This window comes from Rhinopithecus bieti, unplaced genomic scaffold (genome assembly GCF_001698545.2).
Source record: "Rhinopithecus bieti isolate Rb0 unplaced genomic scaffold, ASM169854v2 scaffold_51230, whole genome shotgun sequence".
Lineage (NCBI taxonomy): Eukaryota > Metazoa > Chordata > Mammalia > Primates > Cercopithecidae > Rhinopithecus > Rhinopithecus bieti.
The window spans coordinates 179,915-201,027 of record NW_016820119.1 but is presented as its reverse complement, the minus strand read 5'-3'; the positions used below and the strand labels follow the sequence as shown (position 1 = coordinate 201,027).

General features: G+C 45.2%; 1 protein-coding gene across 5 annotated transcripts in view; it reads right to left on the bottom strand.

Moving 5' to 3' along the window:
* Positions 1-11,916: 11,916 nt before the first annotated feature.
* SLC8A3 (solute carrier family 8 member A3) overlaps positions 11,917-21,113 on the bottom strand; it is a 144,614-nt gene continuing 135,417 nt past the window's right edge. For 2 of the 5 annotated variants that reach the window (XM_017859593.1, XM_017859595.1), the window contains 4 exons: positions 19,722-19,846; positions 18,748-18,847; positions 16,469-16,744; positions 11,917-14,038 (listed from right to left, as the gene is read on the bottom strand). In XM_017859593.1, coding sequence (XP_017715082.1) covers positions 13,662-14,038; positions 16,469-16,744; positions 18,748-18,847; positions 19,722-19,846 — 878 coding nt within the window. In that variant the 3' untranslated portion in view covers positions 11,917-13,661. The remainder of the gene's footprint in view (positions 14,039-16,468; positions 16,745-18,747; positions 18,848-19,721; positions 19,847-21,113) is intronic. The other 3 variants (XM_017859594.1, XM_017859596.1, XM_017859597.1) reach the window with 2 other exon arrangements.

Below are 21,113 nucleotides of genomic sequence, written 5' to 3'. Positions count from 1 at the left end.
GTGGCTGTTGCCTCTTTCTTTGGGTGGCTTCCTTTAATGAAAAGGTTTTACTTCCTAGAAAGCTGAGTTCATTTCCCTGGCCTAGGTGCTCTCCACTTCCATCCAAGGACATCTGAGTGAGGTGCTGCCAATGATGAACCTAGGAGGGGACCCGGAAGTGGCCACTGGGCGGTACTGCACTTAGAGAGGGGACTCCCTTGCTGACAGTGTTTGTGCACTCTCTGTAATTGTTCCTCTTACCTCCACCCTCATGGGATGCCCCTCTCTGACTGCCATTCCCTTCTTCTCACTGGAATGTAGGGAATGTTGCTGGCAGAACTTTGGGGGCAGGGCTGGGGGAGGAGCCTATTCCATGGCTTCAGGCTGTTGAAAGTGAGTGCATTGCCATCATTCAGAAGACAAGACCCCAGACTGAGAGGTAGCCATAGATGGCGAGCAGACTCCCAGTGGAGTTTTTCAGTCTGTGCCCCAGTTTTGTGGGGTATCTGTTCTGGCTGAGGCTGCAGGTCTGGTTTGCAGAGCTGGAGAACTCCCGAACAAGGATTGGCAGCAGGGGTGGAGGCTCTAGGTTTTCTCCTGCATGACCAGCCTCTTTGCCTTTTTCCCTCTCTGGACACACAGTTGTCCCTGGAAATGACCTCCTCAACCACCCCTTTGAGAACCTTCTCCAGATACCTTGTGCCACACTCTGCCCCCTTGTCTTTGCAGGTGAACAGAAGATAATTCCCCTTGTAAAACTCTCCTCCAGCCTTTTCTCTAGTTAAGCTTTCTTGGGACAGAGTCTACGCCCTGAATGTGGTCACACAGGCCCCTCCTCGTCCAGGGCTGGTCCTTTGTTGCAGCTCAGAAAAGAGGACAGGTGGTTCACGGCACGCTTACCATGTGCCAGACATTGCCTGCTGCATATACAGGCCCTGTCATATGTGTGTAATACCACAACCCAGTGACTCTTGTTCCTGTTTCTCAAGTGTGGACCCAGACTCAAGAGTTCAGTGACTTGCTGGGGTCACCCAACTGGAAAGGCGGAGCGGGAATTATGCTTAGATTTTCTGACTCCAGGCCTGGAGCTCTGCCTACTCCTCGGCTACCTTCCTTGAAGGGTTAGAACTGCAACCGTCTCCTTCCTGTCCAGCTTGGGCCCTGGTGGGAGTTCCATCCAGCAGTAAGTGCATTTTTTCCCCAGAACAGTTAAGGTCTTATTAAAAGCCACCACTTTGCTGAAGCCTGTACAGGCTTTGGGGATTTGGGGAAGAGAAATAAGGCAGGCACTTGTTCCTGCAGGGAGGTACTTATCCCTCACTGGGAGCTTTGGGGTTGACCTTGCCTCCAGCAGAGATCCCCAGCCTGGCATGGGAAGGGGCAGGTCTGAGCTCACACTTGACTGCAGGGCAAGCTGCAGGCCCCTTCTGCCTTCCCCTGCATTCACAAGGACAGTAGGACCAAGAGTCAAGGAAAAGTGCAAAATAGATCTATCCTGTTTCTTCCTCCACCTGGAGATTCGTGAGCTATGCTTAGCCTCTGTGGGGTGGGGAAGACTGGGGACATTTTTAGTCAGGATGCTGAGAAGTAATTTCCGCTGGGGCCGGGCATCTTTTCAGGGGTGCTGTGATGCCAACAAAAAAGGGGCCCCAGGCCCATCCTTACTCCTGGTCCCCAAAAGGATCCAAGTGGGATGGGAAGCTGGTAGCACCAACCTCCTTGTAGATTAACAACAACAACAAAACACCAAAAAATAAAAAAAGCAAAACAACAACAAAACCAAAAACTAAAAAACCAAACAAAAACTAAAACAAAAAAATACCTAGATCGCCAGGCTGTTCATCTGGCCATTTACTCCCAAGTTCCTGAATGACCTGCAAGGCCACAGTTGTGCCCACCGAGGAGGCTGAAGACTTCCCAGGCACCCTGACCTTCTGGTCTTTGGCGTTAGGCCTTTTTCTACTACACAGGTGGAAATAGGTGAAGCTTGATCTTTTCATGCAGCTCTGCCGAATCAAGCTCTCAACCCTAGGATCTGGATCAACATTCCACTTTGTGTGCCTTTCATGAGTTGATAAGGAAAAGGGCCATTACCTTGGTTCCATGCCTGCCTACTCCTGCAAGTGTCTGTGCTACTTATGGGACACAAGTCTCTCTTGTCATTTTTTGTCAAGTCTTGGTGGGGCGCTCTGGCCAAGTCCTTCTATTCTTCTACGCCACCTGTAGATGGCTGCTCCCTCTCCCGCTCTGCACTGTCCCTTTTTCCTCTGTCAGGATGCACTCTGTGAAGGCTGTCTTGCCCGTATCCTCCTAGCCAGAGCACTAACTCTAGCTACTGGTCGATGGTCCTGTATGTGGCACCCCAGACCAGACCTGTCTACAAGTTCAGGGCAACCCTGAGAATTCACACACTTGATGGTCACATACACTGCATACTTGGATGTGGTCTCTCCACACGATGATGGACACGTTGCTCAACTGCTTATAAGACTCAGTCAGGAGAGACCAGTATAAGCCACAGTAAATACACCCTTCCCAACCTCTGGCTCAAATCAGAAAGGTGTTTTTCTCACTGCTGCAACACAGCAGTGAGATGAGGGTAATGTACTCAGCGCCGTGCCTGGTACAAAGCTGCAGCTCACTATCTGTCAGTCATCTTCCTCCTCCTCTTCCTCCTTTTTATCATCAGTGAGTGTTGGCACTGGGAGGAGCCTGAACAATCACCTATTCTAATGGTTATACATGAAAAATCTAAAATCTCTATAGATAGGTGAAGTGGTCATCTCCAGGTCAAACACTTAGCTTGTGATGGAACCAGAATTAGAATTCACTTCTGTCAACTCCTAATTTAGCATTCTTTTTTTTTTTTTTTTTTTTTTTTTTTTTTGAGATGGAGTCTTGCTCATCGTCCAGTCTTGCTCATCGCTGGGATTACAGGCGTGAGCCACCGCGCCCAGCCTAGCATTCTTAATAGCGATTATTTTGCTACACATTTAAAGAGGCATATAGCATATATAAATGAAAAATTCCATTAAATTATGGAAAAAAGTGTGTCTACTGAGATGTTGAGTAGCTCACTGTATCAGATTCTAAAAAGTGAGTTGTTTAGGGAAAGGTATAATGAAATATACCTGATAAGGCAGTGAAATGAGGTAGAGAGAGCCTGATGGGATGCACATGCCATTGCAAAAAGCATTATGATGCGGGCTGCATGATGGAGCTGTAACTTCCAGAGGAAAGCTAGAAATGGAGGAACGGATTAATAGCAGCAAAATCACACGGTCTGGCAGGAAAGGCAGGGCCACTGGAGAGAGCACCTACTACAGGAGTCTTCAGCCTGGTTTTGCTATGAACTAGCTCTGTGTCCTTGAGCCATTGGCTTCACCTCTCTGGGTCTCCTCAGTGTTTTTGCCCTGGAGTTCTCACTGTATGTCAGACATTTTGCTAAGCCTGCTACCTCATGAAATCATTGCAACAACTCCATATGGTGTGCAGAAATCTCCTGCCTGCCCCTCTGGAGCCATTCTTTCCCCCATTCTTCACCTGCTGTTGCTCTGCCCGGGGGACTAACTTTTATGCATGGCATCAATGGAGTTCTTGTGCTCTCTGGATGACCAGGAGTCCAGTGGGAGATGGGAGAGTGGGAGGGGAGGGAAGACAGGGTGTTATTCCTTGTAAGGTTGCCTTGAGCTGGCTGTGTTTTTTGACTGAAAGATATCACTCCTTTCTAAGAGGCCTATCTACCTGATTCTCTCTCCTTCTCAGTTCCTGAAACCTCTCCTCCCCTGCCACTTGGGCCTAGGAGGAAGCAAACTCGTAAAGTGGATCTCTGGGTTTGGGTTGGTCATGAGCAGCTCAAGGATAACTTCCTTGATGAGGGCAAATAGGACCCAGGTAGTTCACAGTAAACGGTGGCATCATGAAGACTCAAATTATCACTGAATGGGGTAGTGAATAAAGTGGAGGGCAAGGTGCTGGGAGATCAAGCAGTTCTAATACTTTGTTACTAGGGCAACTGCAGTATTTTCAAAAATTATGGCATCACCTGATTCTTTGCATGACCCTAGAGAACATACATGGGGAAAAAGACAAATTAAAAGCTATGACTATGCACAGGGAGAACTGGAAGTCCTCCCAGGAAACTTTAAAGGAGTCCCTCCTCTCCTACAGCTGCAGGGACCATAGGGATATGGACCAAACCCAAGTTGCAGCACTAATTAAATGCCGGACCCCATCAGGACTCTTCAGGACACGAGCAGGGAAGGAGTAACACCAAATAACATATGACTTAACCTACCCGTGTAGAACTGGGTACCTTTCCCAATAAATTATATAATTGAACTTGCTCAGAAATATTCCATTATAAAATGGAAATCATATGTATATAGGGAAAACAGCCCATTCATGTCAAGAAAGCACCAGTAACCCACACAAACAAGCGATTTTGACTCCTGTGGTAACTCCAGGTAACAGCTTTGCTGCCTTTCCCTCAACCATATGTTGACTTCATGGGGAATTCCCTGTGACCAGTGAATAAATGAGAAAAAAGCATGAACCTATTTCTGCACAGTATGCCAGCACCAGCCAGAAGCAGACAGCGTCGTCTGTAACCTTACTCACAGGAGACCATCAAAGACTGTGGTGGATGGAAATTTTCCCAGTGGACAGAACTTCAGGCAGTACATTGAACTGTCCACTTGGGCCTGAATCATGGATCTACACCAACTCATGCAGTGGACGATGGGTGACTGGCTCACTGAGGACTTGAAGCTAATTGGTGGCCAGAAAAATTAGGAATTTAGGAATTCCATGTGTGGAATGGGCCCTGTAGTGTGAAGATATAGTGCCCCATACAAATGCCTATCTGAGAGCAACCATAGTGGTAGACGTTCTCCATACGACTCATGCTGTCATGAGTCATGACTTATGCTTTCATTCATATTAGTTGGCCCCTCTCTCTAGCCACCCTGATGCTGGCTCAGTGGATCCATGAACAAAATGGCCTGTCAGCAGGGATGGAGGCTGTACTTGGACTCAACAGCATGGCTGTCCTCTCACCAAGGCCCATTTGGCTACTGCCACTGATGAGTGTATGACCTGCTCACAGCAGAAGCAACTGATAAGCCATTGATGTGGCAATATCTCTCAGGAAGGCCAGCGGGTTATATGGTGTCAGATTGATTTCCTTGGACAATCGCCATTATAGAAAATGTAGCAGTCAGTCTTCACAGAGGATAGACTCATATTCTGGGTATGAATTTGCCTTTCTTGCCCATAGTGTTTTCACTAGGGTGTCTGTTTATGGACTTTGAATGTTTTATCCATCGCAATGATATCTTTCACAACATTGTCTGACCTGGGTCACTGGTCTTACCACTTTTCCCATTACCCAAAGGTGGAATGACCTGATTCAGGCTCAATTATAGCATCAGCTAGAAGATAATACCTTGTGATATTAAGATGCTATCATACTGAATGCAGTATATGCTGTAATTGGGGGCCAATATCTAGTGCTATCTACCCATAGAAGGGATCATAGTTCTGGACACTAAGGGGTAGAGATGGGTGATGCCTCTCGTTATTATGCCTAATAACCCACTTGAAGAATCTTACTTTCTGTTTCTATAGCTTTGGTCTCAGCAGGTTTGGAAGTCCCAATGACCATTGGAGAAATGCTTGCACCAAGGAAGACTTCTGGTTCTGATGAATTAGAAGTAAATACTGCCTCCTAGTGATTTTGGGTTCACTGAAATGGTGAGGTGAATGTCCTAATTACCTGGGGGAAATCGGGTTGCTGTTGCATAAGGAGAATATGAAGTACTGGGTTTGCAATGTGGGAATTCATCTGATGTACCTTTTCATACTCCATTGCCCAAAAGTACTGGTCAACTGAAAACTGAGCAACATGCCAAGAATTCAAATCTTGTGGGAATGAAAGTTTGGGTTATCTGACCAAGGAAAGAACCTCATCTAACTGAGATGCTGGCTAAGAGTAAAAGGAATAGAATGGCTGGAAAATATGGCAGCACGACGGAGTAGAAGGTGCATGTAGACAGTCCATCTCTTACTAACTCTGTAAGACACAATATTTTAGGGTGACCAACTGTCCCAGTTTTCCAGGACTGAGGGACTTCCTAGGACACAGGACTTTCAGTGGTAAAACCAGGAAAGTCCTAGGCAAACCAGACAAGTTATCCTACTTATGATCTGTGCTTTCTCCTTCACTACCCTGACAGTAAGTAATAACTGTCTTACCTACCCAGCAGGTGCATATGAAGATAATGGTCAATCTAGATATTAAGCCCAGCTCTGCCACTTACTTGTGGAATGACCTTGGACAGATGACATAACTTCTCACAAAGCTTCACTCTCTTCTTCAGGCCCACCATTACCTAACTTACTTATTAGCATTAATGAACTCCTTTGGCCTGCTGCGTCTTCCATGTCACCCTTTCTTTGACACCAAACATGTCTGCCTCTCTTCTCCACTGTGTCTAGAGGCTCACCTGACTTGGAGGTTCTGGTGTCCCTTGACCATCTCTCCAAATCTTAATACTCAAGTTTAACATTTCTAGGGTGTATGGAAGGTGCTAAACACTGTGGCAATTGATTTGAGAATGGTTTGTTTAATTGTTGCAAAACTGTATTTTTGGATTAGGGAACTGAAGCTCAGGGAGGCAGTCAATTGTTTAAAATTCCACAGGAGGTCAAAATAGTAGATCTGGGCTTCAAACCCCACAGAACGCTGGAGACAAGCATCAACATGCAAAGGCCAAAATGCAATACTTCAAGCCTTGATCCATAGCAGGTGTCATGTGTACAAACGGCCTCAGGACCGGACTCGTCACATGAATAAGAGACATGGGTTGGGTAAGAACTCTAGCAAACTGAGAGAGTAAACACTGTGTACATAGATAGGGTGGCCACTTAGCAGCTCCACTGGATTTGTGGCCTCATAGGAATGCCCACCCAGTGTGGCCAGAGAATCCAGATTTTTACACAACATGTTTCTGTTTTAAAACATTGACAACTATTCCAGTTTTGAAAAAGCACTGTAGGAATCAAGCACATCAAGTCTGCTGGCCACCAGGTTTTAACACCTGCCCCCTAGTCATGGAAGGAGAAATTGATTGAGTAAGGACTCAGTCAGAGGTGATGATCATAGCAAAAAACAAAAACAAAAACAAACAAACAAACAAAACACAACAGTTATCATGCACTGTAGAAGCAATCCCACTGATGTAATTTGCAGTTTGTAAAGATGACAGAATGACAACCACTCCCATTGTGTTTTTGCTGAGGTAGAAGCTAGAAAGAACTTGAGAAACAGCAGAAAGGACTAAGATTAGAAATCAGAATCTAAAGATTTGAGGTACCAGAATAGTTTACCTTGGGCTACACCTCCTTTCTAGATTTTTAAGGAAGAATGATGCAATCCCATTTCTGGGAATATATTCAAAGCAAATGAAATCAGCATCTCGAAGAGGTATCTGTATATGCATGTTCAATGCGGCATTCTTCAGAATAGCCAAGATTTGGAAATAACCCAATTGTCTGTCGATGGATGAATGAGTAGAGAAGTTGTAGTGTGTGTGTGTATGTGTACGTATGTGTATATGCACACACACACAATATGCATATAATGGAGTATTAATTGGCCTTAGAAAAGAAAGAAATTCTGCCACTTGTGACAATATGGATGAAGCTGTAAGACATTATGCTACGTGAAATACGCCAGACACAGAAAACACAACTACAGCATGATTTCACTTATACATGGAATCTACAAAAGTTGGAACTCATAGACACAGAGTGTAGAAGGGTGGCTATCAGGGGATGGGTCGGGGAGAGAGGAAGCTGTTGCTCAAAGAGTACACACCTGTGGTTATAAGAGGAACAAGTTCTGGAGACCTAATGTCCAGCATGGTGACTATAGTTAATGACAATGTGTTGAGTACTTGAAATTTGCTAAGAGAATAGATCCTAAGTAGTCTCATCACAAAAAAGGGCAACTATATGAGGTGACAGATATGCTATCCAGTTTGATTGTGGTGACCATTCCACAAAGTAAACAAATATCAAAACATCATAATTGTAGACCTCAAATATATATAATTTTTATTTGTTGGTTACACTTCAGTAAAAGTATAAGAAAAAAGAAAAGAGAGAATAATGAATTACCTTCAAGTTTACTAGTAAAGGCTGATCTTAGTTTTCATAAAGTCAGTTTGACTTCCCCTCTCCTTTGTTCCTTCCTGAAAATGCCATAAATGCCATATGACACACCTACCAGGGCCGTGTTCCAGGAGTCTTTTTTGAATTCCCTTTGCCAAGAAGATGTCTTTTGAATCACCCCCTCCCTGGGGCCAGATGACACTCCATCAAAAATTGTAATCAGGCTCCTTAATCCAAATCACTTTATCACAGTTAAATTTCTCTTTTGGAAATTTCCATCAGTCTGCCCTTGGCTTTTACTGGCACATCGACCATTCAGGTGCCCCCAGAGGAAGCGCCTAGCTTAGTTAGAATGGAGACAAAGGAGAGGTGGAGGGAACTGTGGGAGGGTGAGAGAACCGGTTGCTGACTGGCTTCTCTCGCCTTCCCTCCCCGGACCCTGGCTGCCTCTCTAGGGAACATTCTGTCGCTGGCTAGATCCAGCTTCCTCTAAGTCTCATTCTTTGTTCTGGTGTTTGTCGCAAGGGTTCATAATATTCTGGGAAGAGCTTGAATTTGGAATCAGAAAACCTGTGTTTGTGTCTGCCTCTTACTATCTGCATTCTCCTGGGAAATCATCTAACCTCTCAGAACTTCGTTGATAAAATAAGGGTATCTACCCCTTGTGGTTCTTATCAGACTCAAACACATGTATATGAAAGGCTTTTTCTAAACCACAAAAATCCACATAGACATAGGTCAGATTGCTCTTGGCCATCGATAGTAAAAATATCTATCTTTAATCACAAAGGGGAGTGTGGCAGAGGCAAACATTCAAACACATTTCATCCTTTTGCAGTATAGAATGGTCAGTGGGAAGTGGCTGCCCTGACAAGGATAATATCTCCTAGTCTCCGTTGCATGTGAGTAGGTTGAAGTGACCAGCTTTTACTAATAAAAAAATATGAGTGAAAGTAATGAGTACTACTTCAAAACCAAGGTAGTCAGAAGTGTGTGTGTGGGCTTTTTCTAATTTTTGTTCCATCTACTGCTAGACGAAGAACACTCCAGGGCCCCAGAGGCTGACAGAGTTACAAAATAGAAGGAAACTGAGTCCCTGAATCATCACATGGATGAAAGCCACCTGCTGACCAAGAACATCTTTATTGGATTATTACAGGAGTGAGAAATAAAATTTTATCCTGCTAAGGCATTGAAATATTGGGGTTTATTTATTACAGCAGCTACCATTGCCTTAATGATAAATGAGCCAAAGAGGTGGGCATGTTGTGGCTATCACTAAGAAGTGCTGAAAATGAACACATGCACAATGGCTAACAACGTCTTCTTCATATTGACTAATACATAGGCCATAGGGCCAAGGAGTTGCAAAGGGGCATCTGCAATGGTATGTCAATTAAGGTAGCTGGGCAGTTTGAGTGTGTGCATGCACGTGTGCATGCATGTGTGCACACGCACACACACACTGCTTTTGTGTATATTCTAGGACCACAATATTAAGCTAGAAGTAATTGGCTTCAGAGGTCTTTTATGAAAACCTCACTTATAGTTCAGGAAATTGTGATCCAGAGAGAAGATGGATCCAAAGAGAAGAGGGATTGTTAGTGGGGGCATCTAAACTAGTACCCAGGGCTTCAGATTCCTGGGATGCGTTCCTCAACTCTCCTCCTATTGTTCATTCCATCTCCTGTTTTGACAAAGCCTAACACCTGGATAACCCAGAAAGGACTCAGAAAATGGTAGTGATGATGGGCACAAATGGATTTTGTGATTTTGTATCTACCATTTAATCTGCTAAAAGACTTTTTTTTTTTTTTCATTTTTAACTTAGTGACTGGCAAAAAAAACTGAATGAGGCTTTTAGTCCAACCTCTTTCCCTGCCTGCTTTTTGTGCTAATCTGTTACACTCACAAATCCCATTGACATCTCGTTCTCAGGTTCCATGGTAGGAATTGTGTTCCTGATGCTGCTTTCTCAGCCCCATTTTTGGCCATAAGTTTAAGCCCAGGACCCTATTGCAGACAACTTCTAAACCTCAGCAGAAGGCACAGTGGGGCCACAGTTAGGATCCACCTACCCTTAGCCTTCCTCTTGACTTCTATCCTAGCCATGCTGACTGCTGCCATTCCATGACTGTGCCATGTCATGCTTTATGCGCGTGCCTTTGAATGTGCTGTTCACTTTTTGTCCATCCTTCAGTATGAAGCCCCTCACCAAAGTAAATCATGATTTCATCTTCCTTCGAGATCCTACTTACCTGTTACATTCTCTGTGAAGTCTTTCCCAATTCTTCCAGGCTGAGTTAATGTTTCCTTCCGTTGTGTTCCCATGGCACTCTGTTCAGGTCACTTTTAGAGTGCTCAGGGCATAGGACTGCCATTGGCATTTGCACTTTGGTGTCCACATGCATCATAAACCCCTTCCCATCACTTGGCTTTCAGAAGGGGCAATAGCACCTACAATGTGATCATCACCCTCCTCTCCACACCTGGGTTGTTTGTACCAAGAGCGAACATTTGACACAAAGCACCCAATCCACAGGCACCCCAACACTGTGACTGCCTTCTACAAAGGATTCTGCCTTCTCAGAATGGCCCTCTGGAGATGGAGAGTTGGCCATATTCTCTTGATTGAGAATTTGCACTCAGAGGAAAAGAGGGAAGTTCCAGTTCATTGTGGTGACCAAAGCTGTGAGATCATGATATAATGTCAGGGCTGGTGACTGTGCTGGGCTGTGTGTAAGAAAATAAATCAGAGGAAGCACCTTGGGAGATAAAAGAAGAAGATGGGCCCAATGGGCAGAAGGAAGCAAGGGTGAGAGAGACCAGGTGGCCTGGGGAAGGTGGGGAGAGTGGGCTCAGTTCCTGATGGCTTTCAGGCTCCTACAGCCTGGCGGCTGTGCCTCCTGCCTTGGGTTCCACAAGATCCCCCCACCAGGCCTTCGCAGCATTGCCCCATTCTTTGAACAGGTTTAGTGGGCTTCTGGATCACTTCCCTCATGTAGACTGTGAGATTTTTGTTTGTTTTGTTTTGTTTTAGACAGAGTCTTGCTCTGTTGCCTAGGCTGGAGCGCCGTGGCACAATCTCAGCTCACTACAACTTCTGTCTCCTGGGTTCAAGCAATTATTGTGCCTCAGCCTTCTGAGTGACTGGGATTACAGGCATGTGCCACCATGCTTGGCTGGCTAACTTTTAAAATTTTTAGTAGACCTGTTAGCCAGGCTTGTCTTGAACTCCTGACCTCAAGCAATCCACCTGCCTCTGCCTCCCAAAGTGCTGGGATTACAGGCATGAGCCACCATGCCCAGCCTAAACTGTGAGTTTCTTGAGGTCAGGAACTATGTCTTGGTCTTCTTTGTATCACCAGAGTGTCATTCAATATATTCAACATGCTCCTTAATTGTTTGTTGAATGAATGATGAATAAATGAATGAGTGAAGACATGTCTGTTGGTAATAGGTTCAGGGCATTGTTTTCCTAGCTGGAGTCTGGCACGGCCAATGCCTTTCTGATACAGAAACCTCCTTCCTCCATAACTACCACAGCTCTTATTACTACTTACATCTTCCAACTTCGCAAAGTTCAGGTTTTGACAAGTGGCTTTTTCCTGAAGTACTTTTGCTTAAAATATACTAGGTTTGACACATTGGCACCTGAGTGTGAGGGGTGGTGACACCTTGACCTGAGTCACGTCTCCTCAGAAGAAGCCCACTGTGGCCCCCTGGACCTTCCACTGAAGAAACACAGGGAGAAGCAAGCTGTATGTAGAGAGATATAAGTATAGCTTTTATTTTTTTTTGAACCAACCCAACATTTCCACTGGCAACTGTCAACATAGCTTATGACATGAGCACTGTTTCTTTTTTAGTTATTTTTTTCTTAAAAAATGTGTTTAAAATTAACAGGTGTTTTTCAATTTCTCCCCCCCTTAGAAAATGTATTTATGTCAATGCAGAAAGCCTAAAGATCCGTGGGCAGTTTCGTGATGACATCTTATGTCTGTTTATTTGCGTGTATGTGTGTGTGTGTGTTAAAGCCAGGTCCTTCCCACATTTGTTGGGAAAAGGTCTGTAGGGCACAGAGATCTCTTTCTCTAAAAACTCAGGCTCCACAGGATGATGACAACTAAGATTCCTCTTCCTGGAGCAAGAACTACCCCATAGGCTGGAAAAAGAGCTTCATGAAGTTTAAAACAAGCAGGAACGTGGGAGAAATGAAGAATTCCAGTTCCTATCTTGTAAAAATGCTTTCCTGTGTGACCTGAGGGACCAGGAGAGGTGAAGGGAGCCCCTTGTTCTCTTATAAAATCTCTAAGTTTTTACACTACTTCAAGAAATATAGTCAGCCCTCTTTGTATAGAGCATTAGGAAGCAAGAGAGTGGTGAAGGTGACATTTCTCAGGCACATTGACATTTAAAATACAAACTTTTCACTTAAATCTCTCACTGGTTGGATAGCTCTTTTCTCCTGCCTCAGGTACAAAGTCAAAGATACTAAGAAGGGCTGAATCCCTTTTGTTCTTCCAGTAGCCCTTTGTCATCACACACCATTCCTATTTTTGTCCCGTCTCTCCTACTTGGTGGGTCTTCCTGCAGAAGGATACACAAGTGGACATGGACACGGTAAGACACACAGAACTGGAAAGACTTGGGCAAAGAAGGACAATTGCTTTTTGTATTTGACTTGATTCAACATAAGTATAAAAAGCTCCTCCTGCTCCAGTTGAAGCTCCTGTAAGATCTTTAGTACCCTGCATGGGTGAGTGAGCTTATTTCTACCCCAACGCCATCACTCCTCCCGAGAACTCAGAGAAAACAGTGAGATGGGGAACTGGATCTTGATGGAGCCAAGGGGTGGTGGGAGAGCATGTGTCTGAAAATTCATGTTTCTCTCTGTTGGCTCAGACCTGTAATTCCTTCGTGGCACCTTTTTCACTCACCTCAGAAAAAAAAAAAAAAAAAAAAAAAAGACAAAACAAAATAATAAGCAAAACCTAATGGCAAAATGAAAGCAACCACAATAATGATTACAATGAAAAAAGAACCCCACCCTAGCCACATGAGTGTGACTCATTTTCACGTCTTATCAGCTGAGTGAGATGATAGGGACATATGGAATTGGGCAGAGAGGAGAAACCCTGCCTCCAAAGAAATGAGAGGCAAAGGAATAATCAGAAGGTGGAATAATCAGAAGGAGGTGAAAGGCCCTGACCTTTGCTTTGGGTCAGGGATACGAGGAGGAGATGGGGTGGAGGTGGATTTGTTGCTGTTGTTTGTTTGTATTTAATTAAACACTGTGTAAAGTCGGTGATTCCTCCATTGTTTGATTGATTAAGACTTTGCCCTTTCAGTTCATTGCCAGGGCCTAAGTTGGGTGAAGTTCCTGGGGCTTGGGTCCTGATGCTGCCTCTCTAGGACAACGCAGCCTGGAGAGGTCACTGGTGGGGAAGTGCCCTTCTCTTAGGAGAAGTCCTAGGCCTGCCCTGTTGGAGGCTCTGTTCTGCGGCTCAGAACCCCTTAATGTAGCAATAGGCCTCTAGTGTGGCAAAGAGTATGTAGAGGAGCCACAGGCTTACAAAGAGCCATGTCGTGGCAAGCTTGCAGCCACGGGGGCCACCAAGCTCCCCTCCCAGTTGTGGCCGCCGTCGGTACAAGAGCACGCTGATGCAGACAAATGCAAAGATGGTGAAGAGGGTGACGGAGAAGGCCAGCGTGCCAGCTGATACGTGGAACTCCTGTCCCTGCAGAGCCCAGTAGATGGCGGCCACGGACCAGGCCAGGCCAATGCCCAGGAAGACGTTGACGGCGTTGCTGCCCGTCACGTTGCCAATGGAGGCGTCTGCATATACATCCTGGAGGGCAGCAGCTTTGCTGGCAAACGTATCTGGAAAAGGACAGAGACACATGGGAGCCGGCAGGAGGCTAAGGTGTGCAAGGTCTGTCTTCCAGTATGCGCAAAAAGCAGCTTGAGCTGGTGGGCTGAGCCCAGGAATGAGAGACAAGGGCTAGGGGGCCACTCCTACCTCCTAGCTCTGCCACAAGCAAGCCGTGCGGCTCTGGGTAGGTCACATCCCTAGTCTGGGATTCCCATCCCTCATCTGCAGTGATCTAAAAGGTTCTGAAGGGCTTTCCAGTTCTGATATTTACTGAGTGGGCTTATTGTTCTCCTTTGACTACTTTTTCGTTAAGGGAAGTTTGCCATCCCATAATATCTCCCCAGGGAACCTTGACACCGTGGGAAGCTGCTTGGAGTAGATGCCTGATTTTAACTGTCATATGGGGCATTTATTCACAAACCACCAACAGTTATTGAGCAATGCCTACTGACTCAGCACTGGGCGAGGTACTGGATTTTGGGGACAGAGGACACACTGGGGAAGCATGATGGTGACATGCAGGGTGAACTGTGGATTCAAGGAAGACGGGGCTCTGTCTTTGTGGTTTTTATGTGTATCACAGGGCCTTGCAGGGTGTTTGACTTTAGATCTTGGTACAGATTGTAGCTATAGGGAGGACTGTCAGAGACATCTAGCCCAATCCTTTTATTTTACAGGTAAAAATAAGGGTCAAATAATTTACCCAAGGTCACATAGGATGTTAGCAAGAGACTTGACCCTAAAGCCCTCAGTTAAGGACCCTTCCCATACCATCAACTATATCCAAAGAACTTCAGCCAAAGCCACTAAATCAGATGAGTGGATCACAGGATAACCTTCTTAAAGCCTCAAATGCTGTTAGCTGTTGTCTTGGCCAATTGCAAGGACTTGGAGCTGCCCAAAGATAGCTGCCTGGTTTGCGTCATTATTGCCATTTTTTTTAGATCTCCCAGAGAAAACCTCTTACCCTGTCTTGCCTATGGCCTTGTTTTTTTGTTTGTTTTTGTTGTTGTTGTTGTCGTCGTTGTTTGCTTCTGATCCTCTGATATTTCTTCCCACCTCTATGCTTTCCCCCATATTTCCTCCCTCCCCTCTGACAGTTCAGGTTCCCCAAGGCTTGGAGAACAGAGATCACAGGGCATCTCATCCACAGGCCTTCCCGGGATCATCCATCTAATTTCCAACCTCCTGATGCATTTCCACGATAGCTAAATCTCTTGCATCACTAATGGACAAATAATCCCACTGGCCTGCGCTGGGGTTTTGGAAAGAGGTTTTCCTAGAATTTGATGTGAATTCAGCTACTGTCTTGAAGGATATATTTGCTTGGTACAGGAAAGATTTCTCTTGGTCCAGCCAGAAGAGTCCTGTCTGATGAGATTTAGCCTAACCTCCTGCAGGAGGATGCGCTCTGTTTCTTTCTGGGGCAATTGGGATGCCAGCTCCCTGGCAGAAGTTCAGAGTTCAGAGGCCCCAAAGCCCCTAACTAAATTTAGTAAAGAACCTGGGTTAGTACAGCCCCTCTCTACCTGCTAACTCTTACATTCAGGCCCAGCTTCCGTCCTTATGCAGTACCTTTTCTTTTTCTTCTTAGAATTTAACAAGATAACTTTAATTATAGTAGTTGAGTGTTATCTCCTTCACTAGATTATAGACTCCACGTGGAGAAGGAAGCATGTGTATCTTGCCTTTCGCTATAGTCCCAAAAACTAGCACAATACTGTAACAGGCATAATACGTGCTTAGTAAATATTTATTCAACGAATAAAGGAATGTCTGCTCCTTTTTGTTTGTCTCTGAGTGTTCCTAAGAAAAAGAAAAAGTATGTAATTCATCCTATAAAAAGATAAAAGCTATGGAGCTTCCTTTGCCTGTTCTGCTAGGAGATGCTTTGTACTCACAGTGTCCTTCCAAGTAGAGGAGGCCAAGAATGTATGCGGGCATTTCTCCTTTGATATCTTTGAGTTGGCTAATCTTTAACCTCTCAGAGATCACCAGAGGTAAATAGAAGGAGAACAATATCTACATTCTTTTAATTTCACTGTTTGCACCTATTCACATAATGTGGAGGTTAAGAAATTGGACCACTTACTTGGGCATGTAGCTTAACCTCTGTGGGCCTCAGTTTCTTTGTCTGTGAAGTGGGGATAATAACTTACTATATTTAATAGGGCTTTGGGAAACATTACAGGGAGAAAATGTAAACGTGTAAATTGCTGAACACACATAGTGTCTGTCACATTGAAAGTGCTCAAGAAATATTAGCTGTCATTGCTAATGTCATTAGTTATCTCTTTGATTGACTTTTGTGCACTTTAAGGGCAGAGGCTCTGTTAAGTTCAGATCTGAGATGGTATGGAAGATAATCAGATGGAGTCCAGTGGTCCTTTGAACCAGGTAAAATCCTCTTTGCAAATTCAAGCACCTCTCACTCTCACCTGGGACAGAGGTGCCAAATGCCACGAAAACAACAGCTGTGACTGAATCCTTGAGACCAATGGTGCAGCCAAAGTGCGAGGCCAGGTCCCCAATGATGGCGGTGAGCATGCCGATGATGAGGATGGAGACGGCGAAGCAGGCCCAGCCGTGGCAGTACTCTGTGGGGGGCACACAGGCAAACAGCACCTTCCAGAAGACTGTCAGGAAGTGCATGACGTAGTCAAAGCAGGAGGGCAGCCTCTCCTCCCCGGATTCATCCTCATCCTCATCCCCTGCTGGAGGCAAGATAAACAGGCAAGAGAAAGGGTAGTGAGGTCAGATAATCATTCACAAGGAAGTCAAGTCCAACCTGCACCACAGGCATCATCCGCTAGAAGGGGACTCCAGCTGTCTTCTGGGCAGCTGATGGGGGCCAGGGCCAGGATGCCAGAAAATAGTTGTTGGGAAACAATTTGGTATGCCTCACCGGTCAGTTTGAATGCAGGGCACCAAGGCAGAGTGGGAGAGAGAGGGCCAGGGAATAAGGAAGAAAAGAAAGAAGGAGATTAAGACGGACAAGACAGTGGAGCAGAAAGAAAGGAGGATGCAAACCATCATTCTCAGCAAAATAACTCAAGAACAGAAAACCAAACACCACATATGCTCACTCATAAATGGGAGCTGAACAATGAGAACACATGGACACAGGGAGGGGAACATCACACACCAGGGCCTGTCAGGGAGTGGGGACTAGGGGAGGTATAGCATTAGGAGAAATACGTAATGTAGATGACGGGTTGATGGGTACAGCAAACCACCATGGCACGTGTATACCTACGTAACAAAACTGCATGGTCAGCACATGTACCCCAGAACTTAAAGTATTATTTTAAAAAAAGAAAGAAAGAAGAATGTACAGGCTGCATTTTGTCGTCTAGGCAAAGAAAAGTGAAATCAGGTCAGCATGGCCACTCTTCACTGGACACCAGCAGGGCTCCTCTCAAATTTTCTGACTTGACTGCTGCAGTAACCATTGTGGTTCTGGTCATTATCTGTCCCCTGAGGAATGGCTGTCATTCCAGGTCATGAGAATATATTGCAGAGCCAGTGCCATCCTCCAAATATCTCATGGGAAAGAGCAGGATGGGCCTTGATTGTCCTTGCCAGGAATGTGGGCAGAGTTGCCCACTCAGCAGCCCTGGAGGGGAGGGTGTGCTGAGGCATGCCTGTGCCTTGCCAATGGCAACCTCTGTCATGTTTTGGCATAACCGGTAGAAGCTGGGTTTTGAAAGAACAGGAGTCAGAACACTTGGGTTCTCATTCCAGCTTTGTCATGAAGAAAATCTGTAAGCTGGGGTAAATAATCTCTTATTTCTGAACCCCAGGCCCCTCCTTTGTAAAAGGAGCGGGGTAGATGATGTGGCCTACATTCCATGTATTGTCTCAAAGGGGCACAGTCAGGTCATCAGAGGGGAGCTAGAAAGATCTAAAGCAGGCAATGAGAAAAGTGGGGCAGCAGCAGCAGCAGCAGCAAACCTCTCTTCCTGGCTGTCCTTTTGCTCTGGCTCTGGGGCCTTGGGGATATGACCCTGTGGGTTGCTATGACAACAAAGCCTCTCAATAAAATACAAGGCCAGTAGTCCTCGGCAGTGCAAGGAGGCCTCAGTGGTGCTGAGGTGATAGTGACGGTGGTTGGGAGACCCTTTCCGTCCTTGTTCCAACCAGCAGTCCCCACAGCCTGCTAGGACTCCTGGCTGTGCTGTGGGTCGTTACTGAGGGAGCCTGTCAGGAAATGCCGAGGGAGGGGTTTGGAATCATCCAGGGTGTTTTGTTGGACAGTTGATGCAACACATTTTATAAACTCCTAACTCCCACATCTCTAAATCAGAATTGTCCCACATTTTACAGAAGAGGGGGACCAAACAAAAGAAAAGGAAGAAAGACAGAAATCAGAATTTATTGAGTTTGGATTTTATACAAGACTCTGTACTTTTCTACCTTTCTGAGAAAGGTAGCAGTAGTTCCCCTTTGGGATGAGGACATTGAGGTCAGAGAGGCTACATTGTTCCACTTCACACAGCAGAGCAAGGATTTGAAACCAGAGATAGCCATGTTTTTCAGTTACGCCACGGTTCTTTTCCAAAGTGATCCAGTGAGGCAGTAGGCACCTAGGACTAGAGCTGGGAAGACTGAACACACAGGCCTGCCCAGGGACTGGCCGACTGTTAACGTGGCTTTACGCTTCCTTCTCAGAGGTTGCCTGCTTCTCCCAGCAAGGCCAGCCTGAGACGCTTCTCACCTGCACTGACAGTGATGGCCTCCATGAACTGGTCCCTCCAGGAATGGGTCCCCACAACCAAGGCCAGGTTTGTCTTCTTGATCAGTTTGTCCACCGTAGTCTGTTAGGAAGAGAAAAACTTGGAACCATGAGGTTAGAATGCTCAGAACCAATGAGGAGTCTGGTTCTTCAAAGGAATGAAAGATGCCCTGTCTCCAGGGTGTTCTGACAGTTATGCATGGAATGGCCTTGGGCGATCTCTTTTGAGGCAATCCTATTTCCATTTGTTTTTGGTTGTAATCTTTTTGTTTTGTGTTGTTTGAGACAGGGTCTCACTCTATCACCCAGGCTAGAGTGCAGTGGTGCAATCATGGCTCATTGCAGCCTCAACCTCCTGGACCTAAGCCATCCTCCCACTTCAGCCTCCTGAGTAGCTGGGACCACAGGCATGTACAACCATGCCAAGCTTATCTTCATTTTGTTTTATTTTTTGTAGAGATAGGGTCTCCCTATGTTGCCCAGGCTGGTCTCAAACTCCTAGGCACAAGGGATCCTCCCACCTCGGCCTCCCAAAGTGCTGAGATTACAGGTGTGAGTCCCTCACTGCCTGGCCTGGTTGTGACTTTTGAAATTGGCTATTTAGAGTAATACAATAAAGAATAATAATAATGATGTTAATATATCTTGCCCTGTAGTAGTGAGTTTTAATATTTTTGCTTTAAAAATACAGTTAAACAGTAGTGATAATACATCTCAGGACTTTCTAGCCCACTTATTTCACATTCTATGCTATGTTTCCTCACAATATTCCTCGCATACAAATGGCCAGCACTATTTGTTTCATGTTACAAATGGAGAAACTGAGACCTGGGGTGAGTAAGTGATTTGTTCAGTTTCAACTGCACATATTCACTAGTGAAAGTGGAAAAAAACACCCCAGGTCTTCTGCCTCCCACTTTATTTATTATTCAATTAGACCTCACTGTTTGCCTGACCTTGAACTCATAGGACTCTTCGATGATGACTTCTAGTTTGGGGTGTTCACCCAATACTGGCTTTCCCATCTCTGCTATCCTCTTGGCCTCTTCTTCCTCCATAGTCAGCTTCCTGTCTGTCAACTCTGCAACAAAACAAAATCGGACTCACCTTAACACCTTTTCCATTCCCTGAAAGGATACAGCTCAGAGTATTAGACATGGGCAGTGGCTACAAAGCAAGTAACTCTTGGGAATGGGGAATTTATATATATTTTAGTGCCTCTTTTATGAAGTACTAAACACTTTATAATCAGACCATGAGAATGTGCCTTGCAGGCTGGGATAAGCATTCCTCTTTCTCTTTTATATGTGGGTGGACAACCTGATCCAAAGGTCTCCTGAGAAATAGCATCAAGTGAAGTTCTCAAGACATTCAGTGAGATGTTGGGGAACTGGGAAGAAAGGGCAAGTGTTTTGACTCTGAACTATTTTGAACTGTTGGGCCTGTTTGTTCAACCACTTCCTGTAAGAGTTCTTGAAGGTGCAGAAGCACATTTATTCCACGGAAATGTCTACTGGTTTCACAGCATCTTGACTCATTTACCAATAGTCCCTTCTCATGTTGAACAGTTTTTTTTTTTTTTTTTTTCCATTTTGGCTGGTGAGTCCATTTTAAGACCACTTCTCCATGAAGACATGTTTTCTGGATTAGAGTGATATAGAGATTGAATCTTTTTATTCCCCTTTGATTTGAAAATTGCTCTTGGCAGCTTGTTTCTTTCAGAGCTCATTTAAACATCTTCCCATCCAAGTCCACATTCTCACAAGCAATTAATTCTTTTATTCAGCTCCTTAATTGTTTTCATTCCACACAGTAAACCTCCCAGGGGAATCCTGTAGTCCTTGGATAATCTCAAGGACAAAATGGGTCAGAGGCCAAGAAGGTCTTTTCTCTCTAGCTGGGTAATTGGTGAAGCAAGGGGAGTCCTGAGACTCCAGCTCTCGAGTTTGCAAGGAAAGAAATTCACTGAAAAGACTATAAGCCAAGGGTTTAAGTTACCAAACAGAGAGCCTTATATTTTATGTAAGAATTTTCCTAGTTGGCCTGCAGGAAGATGGTATGAGAGTGTGCGGAGACTTCCTGAGCTCGCTGTTTTGCTCAGTGTTTCCGGCACCAAACACAGAAGGCAGTCCTAAAATGTCTGGGAGCTGTCCGTGGTGCTGTCCTTCCTCTCGTGCTGGTGGCCAGTTTTGGAAACAATGTTTTCTCAAGGATCCATGTCTTTCTGCATATTTCCAAGTCAGCAGACATCCTCTAGCAGCCTGACTTCATTTAGGCTATTGAATTTGAGTCTCTGATTAGTTAATTCTGAAGGTAAATCTGGGTGAATCTAGGGTTCTGTCTATGAG